This window comes from Delphinus delphis, chromosome 4 (assembly GCF_949987515.2).
Source record: "Delphinus delphis chromosome 4, mDelDel1.2, whole genome shotgun sequence".
In the NCBI taxonomy this organism is placed as follows: Eukaryota; Metazoa; Chordata; class Mammalia; order Artiodactyla; family Delphinidae; genus Delphinus; species Delphinus delphis.
In genome coordinates this window covers 58605724-58621604 of record NC_082686.1, presented here as the reverse complement: position 1 = coordinate 58621604, position 15881 = coordinate 58605724, and the positions used below count along the sequence as shown (strand labels likewise).

Below are 15881 nucleotides of genomic sequence, written 5' to 3'. Positions count from 1 at the left end.
TTTTCCAAGAAGTAACAATAGAAACATGTAACAACTCCCTTGTTTTAAATCATCTTGTTTTCAATATTTTTCTTAGGTCCTTGGTTGCTATAAAAATATTTAAAAGTTAGAGAAAACATGGCCTATCAATGTCTCAGAGGAGATAAAAGAAGGCTGTTATTAAACATCATCATAGTCTATTCATTTCTGTCTGGACAGAACAACAAAAGAGATCAGAATATTCTCACCACCACCACTTCTTACTTTGGAATAGCTGCCGGAACATGCTTCCAGAGGCTCAGATAAGCTGAGAGCAGACCCCTGGTTGTCCATCCTCAGAACTAAGTAACCTGCACCAGCTTGTGGTCCTGGTGACTGGTTAGATGAAAAATCCTCTTTTCAGCTGGATAGATACAGGACGAAAATAGCTGAGTAGTGCTTGGCATCATAAGAACACAGGATGACACTGGCTCGTCTCTATCACTTGGGGTTGTAATTCTTCTACCATCTAAATTGAAAACATCATAGAAGAGGGAGGCATCCCTAATTTGGGCACACCTTAAGAAATCACTAGAAATAACTAAAGAGAAATATAGGCTTTTTATTTATTTTTTAAGAAAAGCTGTAGAAGGCCACCAAGAAGGGAAAATCTTATGTTCTTTTGGTCCTAGGTGTGTTTTGCAGAGAGTCCTAAGAGTTGGATTCAGACGGCCTATGAGAAACCACAGGATGAGTGGCCCTGTTTCTAATTTCACTTTTCTTAACAAAGGATTTACCAACATATGGCTGGATATTTTTATGACAACATTCACGAAAACTTCTCAGGACCTCCCTGATATCATTCTAATATTGTCTTTGATCTGTACAATTGGAGGTAGGTGTAATTCTTTTTATTTAAGTGTGTTTTGTGCTTGTATTTTGTAAATGTCATCATAGAGAATTAAGAAAAGTAGCAATAATAGGAAATTAGATTTTTTTTTCTAAATTCATACCTCTATACCAAGATTTTCAATCAAATGAATCCAACGGTAATCTGCCCCTGAGGAGAGACCATGTAGATCTGATCCACATTCTTCACCTCTATTGAGTTCAGAGTATTCATACCTTCTTACTTGCTAGGTCGTGGTTAGATTTAAGTGATGTGGAGAATTGAACCAAATAAGCAGAAAATCAAAGGTTAGGGATTTTATTGTTACCTGCATCATCATAAACTAGAGTTTCATTCATATTTTAAAATTAGGTGTCCCACAGATTTCTTCACTTGGAAAAAGAATTTTCAAAGTGATAGGTCTTCTGAATGATTCAGTTACTTTTTAACCCCTTGGTAGGTGTTCCCTTAGGTTTTGTCCAAATGGTAAATTATGCCCAGCTTTTATGAGAAGAAAAGAACACTGTAGAAATCAAAAGAAAGCACATTTTTTGCATGTGCTTTTGACCTGATTAGGAATTGTATTACAAAGAATTAGAAACATTAAACTGAAGGAAATGCTGTGATACTACTTATTGCACCTTGAAAAAAATTATAAACAAAGTTAAATATTCATTTTATAGGCTTTCTAATGGGTAGTAGGTAATTAGTAATAGGTAGCTAGTTTTTCTCATTATTAAATTATTATACTAATTCCTCATTGCTATCTTGGGAATCAGCCAGGATATTTCATTTAAGGTTAGTAATTTATTAATCCCTCATTGCAGGATTGCTAAAGAAATGAATATCTGATTTATAGCATGTACATAAACTGCTGCAAATATTTTAGTAGGAACACAAGAACGAACGATTACTAGCAATATTTAATAAAGATTCTAAGAAAATGATAGACTTTGTAAAAGAAGTAAAGCATGAATTTAGTGGATGACCAATTATACTGATTCTATATGCTTAAGTGTGAGGGAGGGTTTCAGTTACAGGAATATAGCAAGTAAGGAGTGGTGCAGTATTTCATTGTCCTCAGTATTAAGAAGTCATGTCCAATTAAAGTTCTATAAATGTGGTATTTCACTGCCTTTCAATAGACATATTTTTTTGCAGCATTTTTGAACCTACACTTGAAAGACTTTCCAATTCCTCTCCCTGTGATATTATTTTTATTTGGATGCAGTTTTGAAATGTTCAGTTTTACATCTGACCAGGTGTGTATAGTAAATATGAGTAAATATAGTAAATATAGTAAATATTTTATATATCTGACTATATCTAAGATTCATATAAATACAAAGATGGCTTAAGAAAATTTGTAAACATATTTCTTCACTGCTGTGCCAGTTGATAGAGGCTTATGATGTGGATAACGTCATATCAGCTGTGTAGAAGAAGGAACCAGGCATGAAAGAGCTGAAATCCAGGTAACATAGTCAAAACAGAGCCTAGGTCTGAAACTAGGTAGGCAATTCAGAATGAGTACATGTACAGCTGCTAAGAATGTGAGTAGCTGAGTATTTAATCATAATTCAAAACCTTAGACAAGAAATTGGTAAACAAGATAGAAGCCCAGAGACACTTTGAGCTACTGATACAGGACTCTAGTGGCAAGAGAATTCTGACACTGAACAAATCTATTGCCTTGGGAATGTTTCATAGTGTTCCCATTAGAATAGAGGCTACTCTCTAAGTGCACCTGCCTTAGAATATTTCAAGAAACATACACTGAACCTCTTACATGGAGCTGGAAGTGAGGAACAAGACAAATTATATAGTCAAGGCATATACAGTATTACTAAATAGTTGGGAACAGCCGGAGTCAGGTAAAGGAGAGACAATATGCTTACTACAAGGAATATAGAATGCATTATTGACACATTAAATAGTCCTCTAGCCCAGGGGTTGGCGGCAAAGTGTTTTCTGTAAAAGGCCATATAGTACATATTTTAGACTATGAAGGCCATATGATCTCTGTCACAACTACTCAACTCTGCCATTGTAGTTTAAAAGCAGCCATAGACGATACATAAGTAAATTGGTATGGCTGTATTCCAATAATACTTTACTTATGAAAACAGGCATTGAGCCAGATTTGTTCCCAGGGCCCATAGTTTGCCAACACTTGCCCTAGTTAATCAGTATATAAACACGAACATGTGTGAAAATGATTGACTTTCCCAAACAAATTTAACCAGTGATGTTAAAAACCATAATGGAAACCATGTATCCATGCCAGAACCAGAAGCAGATTACTCCTTCATTTGTCATGAACAGGTTTTATAATCATCTGATTTTTGACATAAGTGCAATTTTAAGTACTTCTATAAACTTTACTATTTGTCAACAACTCTTTAAAGGAAGAGACCATATGTTGAGAACTGTGAACGGTCTAAGATTTTACTCAACTTTCAATCTAATAATTTTGCTTGCCACAGTTTCATCGTCCTGGCAAAAGACACAGGACTCCTGGGCTAGAAACAAAGGAATTTATTACTCATAGCAATAACAGAAGCCAGAGTCTCCGCATTTTCTTGCCCCTGTTCCATGAGCCCCACAGGGAGAAGTAAAGAGGGCAAGGTGAAACCTGCATACACAATGGGTTGCATTATAGGAGAAGAAATCTGAGCTTAGAGAACTTGAATATTTTATGATGGGCAGTGAGCTCATCTGCCCTCTTGCTCCAGAGAGAGATAATATCTTTATAACACTGGACAGTATAGTAAACCTGCCTTTTTCTCTGGAGGGAGACACTTGCTTTATCTTCCAAAGCTGTTAGCCATACAAATATTCTTGAAAGAAAATATTCCTGGAAGAAAAGCAGTCAGTGCCCCCATCCATAGCATACAGAGAAACACAAGAGACCCATGAAGAATCATTTCCCAAATGCAAGGAGAGAGCCTAACACAGTAGGTACTCAGTGTTTCCTTAATGAGTGAATGTTGAATGGATGTATTAACGAACCAAACTGGGTCTGCTTGCCCACGGGCAGTAAAGCCAATCTACTGACAGTGGGTTGTGGTGAAGGAAAGTGCAGCGTTTATTGTAAGGTGCCGTACAAGGAATATGGGACAGCTAGTGCTCAAAAAGCCTGAACTCCCCGATGGGTTTCAGCAAAGCATTTTTAAAAGCAAGGCAAAGGAAGGGAGTCCCAGGGTATATGATGAGCTCATGCACAATTCTCTGACTGGTTGATGGTGAGGTAAAGTAGAAAGATCAAAAATTGTTGCAAATATTTCCTGGTTCCAGCCAGACTCCTGAAGGGATGTGTTAATTTCTTTCATTTGGTGCGGCTGGCGGGGGGGGGGGGGGGTTTGCATCTGTAAAACAACTCAGGAAATGTGCATGAGATACTATTATCTAGGTACTTCAGAGAGGACCTAAAGCAGAGGATATAAGGGAGACATCTCTCTGGGGAAGGCCCCATAGGGTCCTGCTTGGTTACAGATGCCCATATAGGATTTAAAACTATCAACTAAATATTTTATGATAAACACCATTAATTGGTTATTTCATAATCTGCATTACCTTCCCAGTCTCTATCCCTGCTATTCTTCCATACACATCTTCTGTATAATCCATGGCTAATTACATAGTTTCTGGAAATTGATACGATTGTTTACTCCTTTGTGGATTTTGTGCATGATGATCCGTCTACCTGAAATCTCTTTCTTTCTCTTGTATGCCTGAAAATCTGCTACATACCCTTTAGTACTTTTGTCAAACTGTTTCCTATATCTATTCTTAAAAAAAAAAAAGAAAAAGAAGCATAGAGATGTTCATTAACCTTTTGCTGTAGTTGGTAATGATCTGATGCAAAATTATGAAAATCCAAGAGTTAAGACTTCAGCACTTACTATGTTGTGATTAATCTTTCTATCTTGTGCTAGGCATAGGAGTGCCTGGCATGTAGTCCATGCTAATAGACCAACAGATAAATGAGAAAATAACATTTTTATATTATTAGGTCCAAAACTATGCAGATGCCGTACAGTGGATGGATCCACATTTATTTTTTGATATATTTACACCAATAATTCTCTTTAATGTTGCATTTGACATGGATGTTTACCTGCTCCACAAGTTATTCTGGCAGGTAAGAAGTGTTATTTTCAATAATATTATTCACTCATGAACTACTACATGTTATCTGTGTTCAGATTTTTTTACAGTTTTAAAAATCAACTATATTTAGGTATAATTTATATGCAATAGTATGCATACATTTTGAGAGTACAGTTTGATGAGTTTTGACAAATATCAACCTATCAAGATATAGAAATTTCCATTATCCTAGAAAATTCCCTCAGACTTCTTTGAAGTCAATCCCTCATCAATGCCTCAGAGAGGTAAGTACTGATCCAACTTTCTCTTTTTTAATGATTCAATTTCATTTGATTTACTTTAGAAATTCTGTCCAAATATTATGTAATTTTTGGTACAGATAGTCATTTGCAAGGTCATGGGGTACAAGTGCAAAGACTAACTTTCTCATTACTTGTCATTTCTATATAGTATATTTCTTTTGAATATTAATTCAAAGAGAAAAGTAGGAAATCATTTCTATAGCCTTATTATTAAAGTCTCAAATAGATGCCAGGTGAAAAAATTTACATAGTGACTATTACAGGCATTATTTTCAAAAGTCATTCCTAAGCAAGATAAATTATATTCAATTAAATTGATTAAAAAATCCATTACATATTGTTTTTAGCAGGTTCTTCAAGATTTACATAACAGTGTCATTGTCTTCCATGTATGACTTAGATTCACAATCAAAAATAAGTCTCCACTTTGATACCACTGTAGTTTTCTTTTTTCCAAAAATTTTTACTTTTGATGAAGCTCAATTCATCAATTTTTCTTTTAGAATTTGTGTTTTTATGTCCTATTAAAAATTATTTGCCTATTCTAAGGTCACTAAGATCTTTTGCTATGTTTTCTTCTAGAAGTTTAATAGTTTTAGATTTCACATTTAGGTCTAAGATCCAATTTGAGTTAATTGTTTTATATGATGTGAGTTGGGTGTTCTGTTTCATTTTTTTTCATATGGACATTCAATTTTTACAAAATCATTTTTCTTCTTCCAGTTTTATTGAGATATAATCAATGTAGAGCACCATATAAGTTTATGGGGTACATCATGATTTGACTTGTATACATCATGAAATGATTATCATAATAAATTTAGTGAACATCCATCATCTCACAGATACAAAATTAAAGAAATAGAAAAAAATATTTTTCTCTGTAATGAGAACACTTAGGATTTACTCTCTTGACAACTTTTGTGTGTAACATACAGCAGTGTTCATTATATTCATCATATTGTTGTACATCACATCCCTACTACTTATTTATTTTATAATTGAAAGTTTTGTACCTCTGGACTGCCTTCATCCAATTCTCCCTCTCACACCCCCTCCCACCCTGCCTCTGGTAACCACAAATCTGATCTCCTTTTCTATGAGTTTGGCTGCTTGTTTGTTTATTTTTGAAGTATAATTGACCTATACCACTGTGTTAGTTCCTGTTACACAACACAGTAGTTTGATATTTATATACTTTTCAAAATGATCATCACAATGTCTAGTTACAATATGCCACCATACAAAGATGTTAACTAGTTATTGCCTATATTACCCACACTGTACATTTCATACCTGTGAATCATTTATTTTGCAACTGGAAGTTTGTACGTCTTAATCTCCCTCACCTATTTCTTTCCTTCTCCCAACCCCTCTCCAGGTGGCTACCTGTTTGTTCTCTATATCTATATAAATCTGTTTCTGTTTTGTTACATTTGTTCAGTTAGTTCTTGCCACAGATGGCAAGATTCCATTCTTTTGTGGTTGAGTAATATTCCATTGTGTGTCTGTGTGTTGTTTGTGTGTGTATATATATATATATATATATATATATACACACACACACATATATAAACCGCATCTTCTTTATCCATCTATCGATGAACATTTAGGTTGCTTCCATACCTTGGCTATTGTAAATAATGCTGCAATGAACATAGAGTGCACATATATTTTTGAATGAGCATTTTCATTTGCTTTGTGTAAATACCCAAAAGTGGAATTGCCAGATGATAGGTAGTTCTATTTTTAATTTTTTGAGGAATCTCCATACCGTTTTCCATAGTGGCTGCACCAATTTACATTCCCATGAATGGTGCATGAGGTTTCCCTTTTCTCTACATCCTCTCTAAAACTTATTTGTTGTCTTTTTGATAATAGCCATTCTGACAGACGTGAGGCGATATCTCATTGTCGAAATCAGGGATTTGCATTTCCCTGATGATTAGTGATGTTGAGCACATTTTCATATGCCTATTGGCCATTTTTCTGTTTTCTTTGGAAAAATGTCTATTCAGATCCTCTGCCCATTACTTAATAGGTTTGTTTGTTTGTTTTTGATGTTAAGTATTATGACCTCTTTGTACATTTTGGATCTTAACCCCTTATTCAATATATTGTTTGCAAGTATCTTCTCCCATTCAGTAGGTGATCTTTTTGTTTTGTTGAGAGTTTCTTTCCTTCACTATGCAAAAGCTTTCTAGTTTCATGTAGTCCCATTTATTTATTTTTGCTTTTGTTTCCCTTGCCCAAAGAGACATAGCCAAAAAAAACGTTACTAAGACTGATAACAAAGATCTTACTACCTATGTTTTCTTCTAGAAGTTTTTCAGGTCTTACATTTAAGTCTTTAATCCATTTTGAATTTATTTTTGTGCAGGATGTGAGAGAGTAGTACAGTTTAATTATTTTGCATGTAGCTATTCAGTTTTCTCAACACCATTTTTTGAAGAGGCTGCCTTTCCCAAACCGTATATTTCTCCCTCCTTTGTCGTAGATTAATTGCCTATATAAGTGTGGGTTCATTTCTGGGCTTTCCATTCTGTTCCATTGATGCATGTTGCTGATCTCTTAAGCTCAGATGCATTTCAACAACCCTGCATTTTTATTCCCCCCCTCACATTTACTGTTTTTGACATCATATTTTACATATTTTTGCTTTATGTACCCCTTTACTGCTTATTGTTGATATAGATGATTTTACTACTTTGGTCTTTCTACCTTCCTACCAGCTTTTAAGTGGTTGATCTACTACCTTTACTGTATATTTGCCTTTACCAATGAGATTTTTCCTTTCATAATTTTCATATTTCTAGTTGTAGCCTTTTCCTTTTCACTTAGAGAAGTACATTTAACATTTCTTGTAAAGCTGGTTTGGTGGTGCTGGACTTTTTTGCTTTTGCTTTTCTATAAAACTTTTCATCTCTCCATCAAACTTTAATTAAAGCCTTGCTGGGTAGAGTAGTCTTGTTTCTAGGTTTTTCTCTCTTATCACTTTAAATATATCATGCCACTCCTTTCTGGCCTGCAGAGTTTCTGCTGAAAAGTCTGCTGACCGTCTTTTGGGAATTTCCTTGTACGCAGGCCTCTCACTGTTGTGGCCTTTCCCGTTGCGGAGCACAGGCTCTGGACGCGCAGGCTTAGTGGCCATGGCTCACGGGCCTAGCCGCTCCGCGGCATGTGGGATCTTCCCGGACCGGGACATGAACCCGTGTCCCCTGCATCGGCAGGCGGACTCTCAACCACTGCGCCACCAGGGAAGCCCCTCCCTTGCTGCTTTTAATATTCTTGCTTTAACTTTATGATCATTACCTTGAACTCTTTATCAGGTAGGTTGCTTATCTCCACTTCACTTAGTTCTTCTGGGTTTTATCTTCTTCCTTCATTTGGAACATATTCCTCTGCTGCTTCATTCTGCCTAATTTGCTGTTTTATTTATATGTATCTGGTAAGTTAGTTACATTGTCCAACCTTGGAGAAGTGGTCTTTTTTAGAAGTCCTCTGTGACCCAGCAACATACTCTCCTCTCATCACCAGAGTTGTATCCTCTAGGAGTTCTTCCTATGTGGGCTTTGTGGGTCCTTCTGTTGAAGGAGGATGACCACTGTGTGCATTCTGGTAGATGTGGCTGACACCCAGTCCAGTTGGTTGCCAGGTTCTGCCTTGTGTGGGTGCTGTCAGCTGCTGGTGGGCAGGGCCAGGCAGCTGCCTGCAGAGCCCTGGGTGGTCCTGGGGCTAGGGTTGGCCCACTGGTGGGCAGAGCTGGGTTCTGGAGTGGGTGGTTTTGGGACCTGGTATCCTGGGTCTAGTGTCTGCTGCTGGTGGGTGGGCCCAGTTCCTGACACAGCTGATTACAGAGTCTGGAGTACCCCAGAGTTCATGTTGGCCTGTTGGTGAGTAGGGCTGAACCCAGGGGTGGGGAGCTGAGGGGTCAAAGATATCTCAGAGCTGGTGTCAGCTTGCTGACGGGCTTGGTGGTTGGGTCCCAGAACTGGTGTTGGCCTACTGATGGGCAGGGCCATGGTCTAGGGGGTCCTGGAGCAAGTGCTGTCCTGCTGATCTGGATGGCTTTGGTGCTCTGGTGGCCCCTGGGCTCATGTCCACCCACTGGTGGATGAGGATGAGTCCTGGGGCTAGTGCCAGCCCACTGGTGAGTGGAGCTGTGGCCTAGGTTCTCTGGCTGCAGGGCCCTGAGGGTCCTGGAATTGGTGTGTTGGCCTGCTGGTGGGCAGAGCTGGGGCCTGGGTTGTCCTGGGGCTAGTGCCAGCCCGTCGGTGGGTGTGGCTTGTCCAGGGGCTAGTGCCAGCTTGATGGTGGGCAGAGCCAGGTCCTTACAGATGGCTGTGGATATGCAGGGGATCCCAGGACTAGTGCCAGTGCATTGGTGTGTGGGGTTGGATCCTAGGCCTTTTGATGGACAGGGCTGTGTCCCAGGATAGTTGTACACTCAGAGAATGTTAAGACAATTGGCCTGCTGGTGGGTGGGGCTATATTCTCACCCAGGTAGCTGCTTGGCCTGAGGCGTCCCAGTACTTTCCCAAGGTGAGCTCCGGTTGCATCCTTCCTTTCTGAGAGGCGCTCCGAGATCAGCAGGTGGGTCTGACCCAGACTCCTTTCAAATCACTCCCTCTGCCCTGGGTCCCAGAGCATCTGAGATTTTGGGTGTGCCCTGTAAGAGGGGAGTATCTATTTCCCACAGCCATCTGGCTCTCCCAAAAGAAAGCCCTGCTGGCCTTCAAAGCCAAATGTTCTAGAGGAATCATCTTCATGGTGCAGTACCCCCAGGCTGGGGAGGCTGATGCAGGGCCTGGACCCCTTGCTCCTTAGGGAGAGTCTCTGCAATTGTAATTATCCTCCTAATTGTGGCTCACTCACTGTGGGTATGGATTTTGACTATACCGTGTCTCTGGCCCTTCTACACATCTCATGGTTTGCTTTTTTGTGTTTTTTTTTTTTTTTTGAAGTATAGCTGATTTAAAATATTTAAAATATTATATTAGTTTCAGGTTTACAATGTAGTGTGATTCAGTATTTTTGGAGAACATACTCCATTATAAGTTATTATAAGATAATGACTATAATTCCCTGTACTATACTATTTTATACATGCTAGTTTGTGTCTGTTAATCCCATACACTTAATTTGTCCCTTCTCCCTTTGGTAACCACTAATTTGTTTTCTATGTCTATGAGTCTGTTTCTGTTTTGCATATACATTCATTTGTATTAATTTTTTTAGATTCCCCATATAAATGATATCAGACAGTATTGGTCTTTGTGTGGCTTATTTCACTAAGCATAATATTTTCTAAGTCCATCCACATTGCTGCAAATGGCAGAATTTCATTCTTTTTTGCATTGGTTGTATAGTGGTGAGCATAGGTGCCTTCCATTCTTTTTATGGCTGAGTAATAGTCTATGGAATACATATACCACATCTTCTTTATCCATTTATCTGTTGATGGGCACTTGGGTTGTCATGGTTTGTTCTTTATATAGTTAGTTGTAGAAGATCATTTCTGCTAGTCTTCTGGTCTTTCTCAACAAAAGCTACTCTGTAAATAGTTGTAATTTTGATGTGCCAGTGGGAGAAGGTAAGCTCGAGGTCTTTCTATGCACCGTGCCCCCCCGTCTTTGCCACTGCCCTCTATATTTAAAAATTTTAAAACTTTGCTCCAAATTGTAAAACAAAGTAAACAAGGAAAAAGTATAAAGTGTGGGAAAAGTAAATTCAGCTCTACATTTTAGTGAATAAACTATATCTTTTCAATTGTCTAGCATGTTGAAGACTCAAGAAAGAAATTATGGAGGAAAAAAGTAACAAAAAAATCTGACCGGCAAAACTTAACGCCACTTATGATTTTAACTCTGATACTATAAGAAAGCTATTATTAAATATACTAGGTCCAGTAAAAGGAAATTACTGATAAAAGTTGTGTTTCAAATACCCACCTTCTAAAATTTCCCACACACACACATAAAAGAACAGCACAGAGAAGACTACTCACAGAAACAGCAATAATCCTAATTCACAAGCTATTATGATTATTTTCTAATCATGTGATATTTGAACCCCTCCAGGAAAGACCTTGAGAAAAAATACTCTAGATTATAAGCAGGATGTGCATTTCTTTCAAAGTAATCAATACAGTTTTGCAAGTATAAAGCTGTTACCTAAAATACATTAGAATCAAAACTATTAAAATAACTTACACTTGAAACAGAGTCCAGGCAAATGAAATTCAGACAAATTACAAAAAAATGAAATTGAAAAGAATAGAGATATAATACTAGTTTGAGCTGGTTCTAGTGTTCCCTGTCAAGCCATCTCCTGAGTCTCTGTTCAACTGGGGCGTCAGCTGAGGTAGGATGAGCTAGATGGCTCTGCTCATATGTCTTTTGGTTGGTACTGTTAATATTGGCTATAGGCAATGAGTGTCACTGTACATGTATCTCATTATCCAGGCAATTATTCCAGGCTTCTTCACATGGTGATTTCAGAGTCTCAAACATCAGTGGGAGAGGGCAAACTTGAATTTACTAGTGCTTTTTAAGAGAAAATTTTTATTGAAGTATAGTTGGTGTATAACATTTTCTAAGTTATTGGTGTACAATATGGTGATTCCCAACTTTTTAAAGTTATACTCCATTTATAGTTATTATAAAATATTGGCTATATTCCCTGTGTTGTACGATATATCATTGTAGCTTATTTTATGCATAATAGTTTGTATCTTTTAATCTTCTACCCCTATATTGCCCCTCCACACTTCCCTCTCCCCACTTTTTAAGTCTCTAGTTACATCATGTTTGCTCCTGTTCAGTCAGTATGGAAGATAGCTACCCAATGGTGTGGATTCAGGGAGCAGAATTACTGCAGCCATTTTTGCAAACAATATACCATGTGATTTATTGAGGTATCAACAGCTATTTGGTGGAAGAACAAAGATTTGGATATCCTGACCCTCAATCCTCTTGTCTCAAAGCCTCATTTTAATTTGTTCCTTTGAACAGGAGTTAGTAATACAACTCCCTTGACCACCATAACCTTAAATTGAGAATTCAGCCACCCTAGAGGTAAACTACCTAGGGGACCTTGATTTTCTTTCACCATTCTGATGCTGTTATCAAGCTTTATCTACCAAAGACTCCCTCTCAATAGTGTCAGGCCTCAGTAATGCCGTATAAGCACTCTGTCATTGTTCTGTCAATTTTAAGATTGGGTTAGAAATGTCTGATTAAGTGACAACCAAAATCACTCAGGACTAGCACCCAGGCCTCCTGAGTCAGAGTCCAGTTATTTCCCAACTGGACCCTAACTCTCCGCAAGAATGTCCCTGTACAGACAAAAGACTAAAATAATCAGAAGGAAGATAGCTTTTAATATTTTAGCTCTTCTGAATTCTCTTTTTCATTAACTGCATTAGGTATGTCTTTCTCCAGTGCCTATTGCAATGCCTCATTGCATAGTAGGTAGTGAATAAATGTGTAATAAATAAGGGGGTAAGAACTTGTGCTTTTTCATTTTTCTTGATGTAGCAAAAGTTGAGACAGGAACCTGGGGATTTTATTTGATTTTACTTCTCTGGAGAATTGTTTTAAATGGGAATGATTAGTACACTGCTGGTGGCTGTGTTTGTTGGTAAAACTTTTTGGAGGATATATTAGTAATCTCTATGGAAAGTTCCAAAATGATGCATGTCTTTAATTTTACTCATTGAAATTCTAAGGATATAATTAAGGATGTATGATATTGCTGTTTTTAATTTTATATTGGCAGTAAGAGCATTTTTCAACATCATTATGAAATTCTTAGTTATCCATTTTTATTTCATTTTATTTTTAAATTGAAATATAATTGACATATAACATTATTTAGTTTCAGGTGTGCAACATAATGATTTGATATTTGTATATATTTCAGAATGCTCACCAAAATAAGTCTAGTTAACATCCATCACCACACATAGTTACAAATCATTTTTCTTGTGATAAGAACTTTTAAGACCTACCTTCTTAGCAAATTTCGAATATGAAATACACTATTGTTGTTAACTATAGTCACCATACTGTATATTGCATCCCTATGCTTTATTTGTTTTATAACTGGAAATTGGTATCTTTTGACCCCTTTTACCCATTTCACACCTCCAACCCCCCACCCCACCCCACTGCCTGCCTCTGTTCTCCGTATCTATGAATTTAGTTTTTTGTTTTTTTAGATTCCACATATAAGTAAGTGAGATCATATGATATTTGTCTTTCTCTGTATGACTTATTTCACTTAGTATATGCCCTCAAGATCCACCCACATTGTGGCAAATGGCAAGATTTCTTTCTTTTTCTTATGGCTGAATAATATTCTATATAGATACCACATTTTCCTTATCCATTCATCCATAGATGGACATTTAGCTTGCTTCCATGTTTTGGCTATTGTAAATAATGCTACAGTGAACATGAGGGTGTAGTTGTGAATTCTCATAGGTACTTTAAGGCACAATCACCACATTTTCCCAAGTGCATTTGGTAATAAAATCTTGCTAGATAACCACCACAGGTAGAATAGGAGAAAGTAGAAGACAATGGTGGGAAGGCAGAAGGCCAGGATCCAGTTGTAGAATAACAGAATGCCCCTTCCCATCTTTTTTCTGGTCCTCTGCCCTTTCTATACATTCCTTCTATTATTTTGTTTTCTCTTTTTTCCCCTCTTTTGTAACTTCTTTCTAAATTTGTGTTCTTTTTTCTATGTTAATAGGCTATGTCTCAGTTTTTATGCATTGTTAAATGTGTTTATATATATATATATATGGTATGTATGTATATACCTTCACACATATACATCTATATTCAGTGGCCTTATCAAGAAAATTAAAAGTTCATTTTTTTTCCATTATGGTTTATTACAGGATATTGAATATAGTTCCCTGTGCTTTAGAGTAGGACCTTGTTGTTTATCTATTTTATATGTAGTAGATTGTATAAAAGTTCCTTTTTAACTATAATGTGGTATTTCCTGTAACTGGTATTTCTTAGGTCCTAAGAATCTCATTGCAATATTTGTTCCTTATTTCCAGAGTTGCAATCACATAGTTGTTAAATAAGATAATTTAAAATTTCCCTTTAATGGATTGCATGTGATTCTACATCTCCAGTATCCTGATTATCTGCATTTAAAAATGGAATACAAATGCCATCTGATTTTTCTATCTGTAAAATTTCTTTGCAGATACTTTTAATTACAATTCCTGGCTTTTTGATTAATTATACCTTAATTCTTTGGTATTTGGCATCTGTGAATAAATTAGTTTTGAAAACCACCACATGGTTATTATTTTCAGCTATCCTTGTGAGTTCAGATCCTATGCTGACTTCATCTTCTATAAAAGACCTGGGTAAGTATATTTTTCTCTTTTCCTATATTTAAAATATATTCCATGCTTAAACTGTCTAGTTTTAAGATCTTTTGTTCACTATAGCTTTTCACTATGTGAAGTGGGGTGCTGGGACATTGGGGATTGAGCATAGAGATTCAGGTGGTGATGCTTAGAAAAGAAGGAAATGCCAGTGATGGGCTTACTTAGTATTTTAAGTCTTACATTCAGTTGTGGAATAGGGCAGGGGATTATTTGTAATCCTTGACTTTATACATGCTTCTATCCTGAGCCAACAGAGTAGTTCTGGGAGAATCACAATATTGCATGTACATTGCGGTGACATTTCTATTGCCCAAAACCCCTTTTCTGTTGAAAACACTGTCATTAAGATAATGCTATTGGTAAAAAAAAAAAAAAAAAAAGAAAGAAAAAGTCGTTGGAGTGTTTGTCACCATTAAGACCAAAAGCCTAAAAAGTCAAAAACAATAAAATCATTAATGATACAGTGTGTACTATTTTAGGAGAAAGAAATCTATATTTAGAAGTATAAAATATCAAGTCAATGTAATCCAGAAAAAAATCCAAGAGCCTCATTCAAAAAAAAAATTACCTAATTTGTATTCCCTCAGCTATTTTTTAGTAATGAGAACAAAAACATTTGCTTTAAAGTAGAATTAAAGTATAATTTTAATATGGCACATACATGCACATACACACACACATACTTTTTATGGCCACTTGAAAAGGAAAGAGCTCTCTGAGGCAAGTAGAAACAGAGTAGTGCAGAAACCTCAATTGTACCTATGTGAATAAAGAAAAGCCATATCTTTAAGACAAGGAGATTTGTCTGTCCCTCAACCCTGCTTCTATGAGACTCTGTCAATGTCAGGCCCTTTCCTACTCAAAAGATTTGGAAGAGTTCTATGCTACCTGAGAGAATTCCATACTCCTCTTAATTGGAATCTAGTTACTTATTCCACTGACTTCCTGGCTTACCATTGTTGAATTTAAATAATTTCTTTGGGTTGAGTTACAAGGTTGTTCTCATAAACTTTGGCCATCTTGTCGTTACTTTTGGAATTTTATTTTTCTCCTCAATTTGCATCTTAAAAAAAATTTTTTTAAATAAAGTATCTTTCTCTTGGCAACATTTTTGTCTGAGTTTTCAAAGCAAGACTTTTATATATTTTTTACTTTATTCTCAAAAATAAAATCTGCCCAGGCCAATGTCTGGAGTACATGA

General features: G+C 36.7%; 1 protein-coding gene across 1 annotated transcript in view; it reads left to right on the top strand.

Moving 5' to 3' along the window:
• Positions 1–708: 708 nt before the first annotated feature.
• The window catches only part of SLC9C1 (solute carrier family 9 member C1), a 96806-nt gene continuing 81633 nt past the window's right edge, over positions 709–15881 (top strand). Inside the window, exons 1-4 of the mRNA XM_060010134.1 lie at positions 709–853; positions 2009–2109; positions 4863–4991; positions 14491–14656. Coding sequence (XP_059866117.1) covers positions 709–853; positions 2009–2109; positions 4863–4991; positions 14491–14656 — 541 coding nt within the window. The remainder of the gene's footprint in view (positions 854–2008; positions 2110–4862; positions 4992–14490; positions 14657–15881) is intronic.